Here is a 1345-nt window from a genome sequence, read left to right on the forward strand (position 1 = left end):
CTGGACATGCAGGCGGGTGAGGAGGAAATCAGTGCCTCTGGGGAATCCTTATAATCAGAGGGGAAAGCACCAAAAGAGAAGCCTCAGAGACAGTAGAATTGTGATTTCAGCTGTGCAGCAGCCGTAAGATTGGTCAGCAGAAATATTCTATAAAAAGTAGCCAGTAAGGGGAAATAGAACAATGGTGAGTGTATTAACGTTCATCGAGAATAATTCCCTAATCTGCAGAAAAGTATAACTAGGAAGATATTAGGAAGTTTGAAGCTTCATTATGGAGCTCTGTGTATTGTGTTTTAAGGTTTACAAGTAGGTATTGTATTTGTAATAAGCATTGTTTGAACTGGAGGTACGTGTGCTTATAGTGCTTGGATAGAACTGCTGTCAGGGTGCTTTTGCTTTCTGTGTTTGGGCAAAACTCTTTTAAAGTAAATTTTAACATTACATTCCTTGTCTGCTGCCTGTGATGGGAGCTGCTGGCATCTGCCCGTTGTCATGACCATTAATGAGACTGATGGTGGAGAATAAAAGGGCAGCACAGCCTGGGGGCATCTCCTTGGCCTTGCCTGTGGCCCGGAGGCAAATGCCATCCTGTCCTTGTCCTTCCTCCCCCAGAGCAGGAGCTGAGCATGGAGAGCAGGGAGGACAAATCCCCGCGGCAGAACCTGGTGGCAGAGGCCGTTTTGAGCGGCTCCACGGCGCAGGAACCCAACGGGGAGGAAAAGCCCCGGAGATGCCGCACGAGGAGGGGCTGCAAACGCAGATGGCGGGGATCTGAGGGGGAAAGAGCCAGCCTGGGCCGGGAAGGCGGCCGGAGATGGAGCCAGAGCTCAGAGCTGGTGGTCCATGAGCAGGTTCCTGATGGGGAGAAGCCCCACAAGTGCAAGGAGTGTGGGAAGAGCTTCAGGTGCAGCTTCGTGCACCAGAGAATCCACACTGGCGAGAGGCCCTACGAGTGTGGGGAGTGTGGGATGAGCTTCAGCGAGAGGTCCACCCTGATCAATCATCAGAGGATCCACACTGGGGAGAGGCCTTTTGAGTGTTCCGAGTGTGGGATGAGCTTCAGCCTGAGCTACAACCTGATCAGGCACCAGAGGATCCACACTGGGGAGAGGCCCTACGAGTGTTCCAAGTGTGAGAAGGGGTTTCAGACCAGCTCCAGTCTCTTCCAGCACTATCAGAGTCACACAGAGGAGAGGCCCTTCTGCTGCCCCGACTGCGGGAAGGGATTCAGGCAGAACTCCCACCTCATCAGGCACAGGGTAATCCACACTGGGGAGAGGCCCTACGAGTGTGATAAATGCAGGAAAGGGTTTCAGAGCAGCTCCAGTCTCCTCCTGCACTATCG

The 1345-nt window shown here is 52.8% G+C and overlaps 1 protein-coding gene across 1 annotated transcript; it reads left to right on the forward strand.

Moving 5' to 3' along the window:
* Positions 1–6: 6 nt before the first annotated feature.
* On the forward strand, positions 7–1343 carry LOC120513417 (gastrula zinc finger protein XlCGF49.1-like; the record flags this gene model as incomplete). Its single annotated transcript, XM_039732855.1, has 2 exons — positions 7–16; positions 613–1343. Coding segments are annotated over exons 1-2 (741 nt in total), but the record flags the coding sequence as incomplete, so codon positions are not given.
* Between the last annotated feature and the right edge of the window lie 2 nt (positions 1344–1345).

The sequence above is a fragment of the Passer montanus genome, unplaced genomic scaffold (assembly GCF_014805655.1).
Source record: "Passer montanus isolate IOZ18808 unplaced genomic scaffold, ASM1480565v1 scaffold805, whole genome shotgun sequence".
NCBI classification, from domain to species: domain Eukaryota; kingdom Metazoa; phylum Chordata; class Aves; order Passeriformes; family Passeridae; genus Passer; species Passer montanus.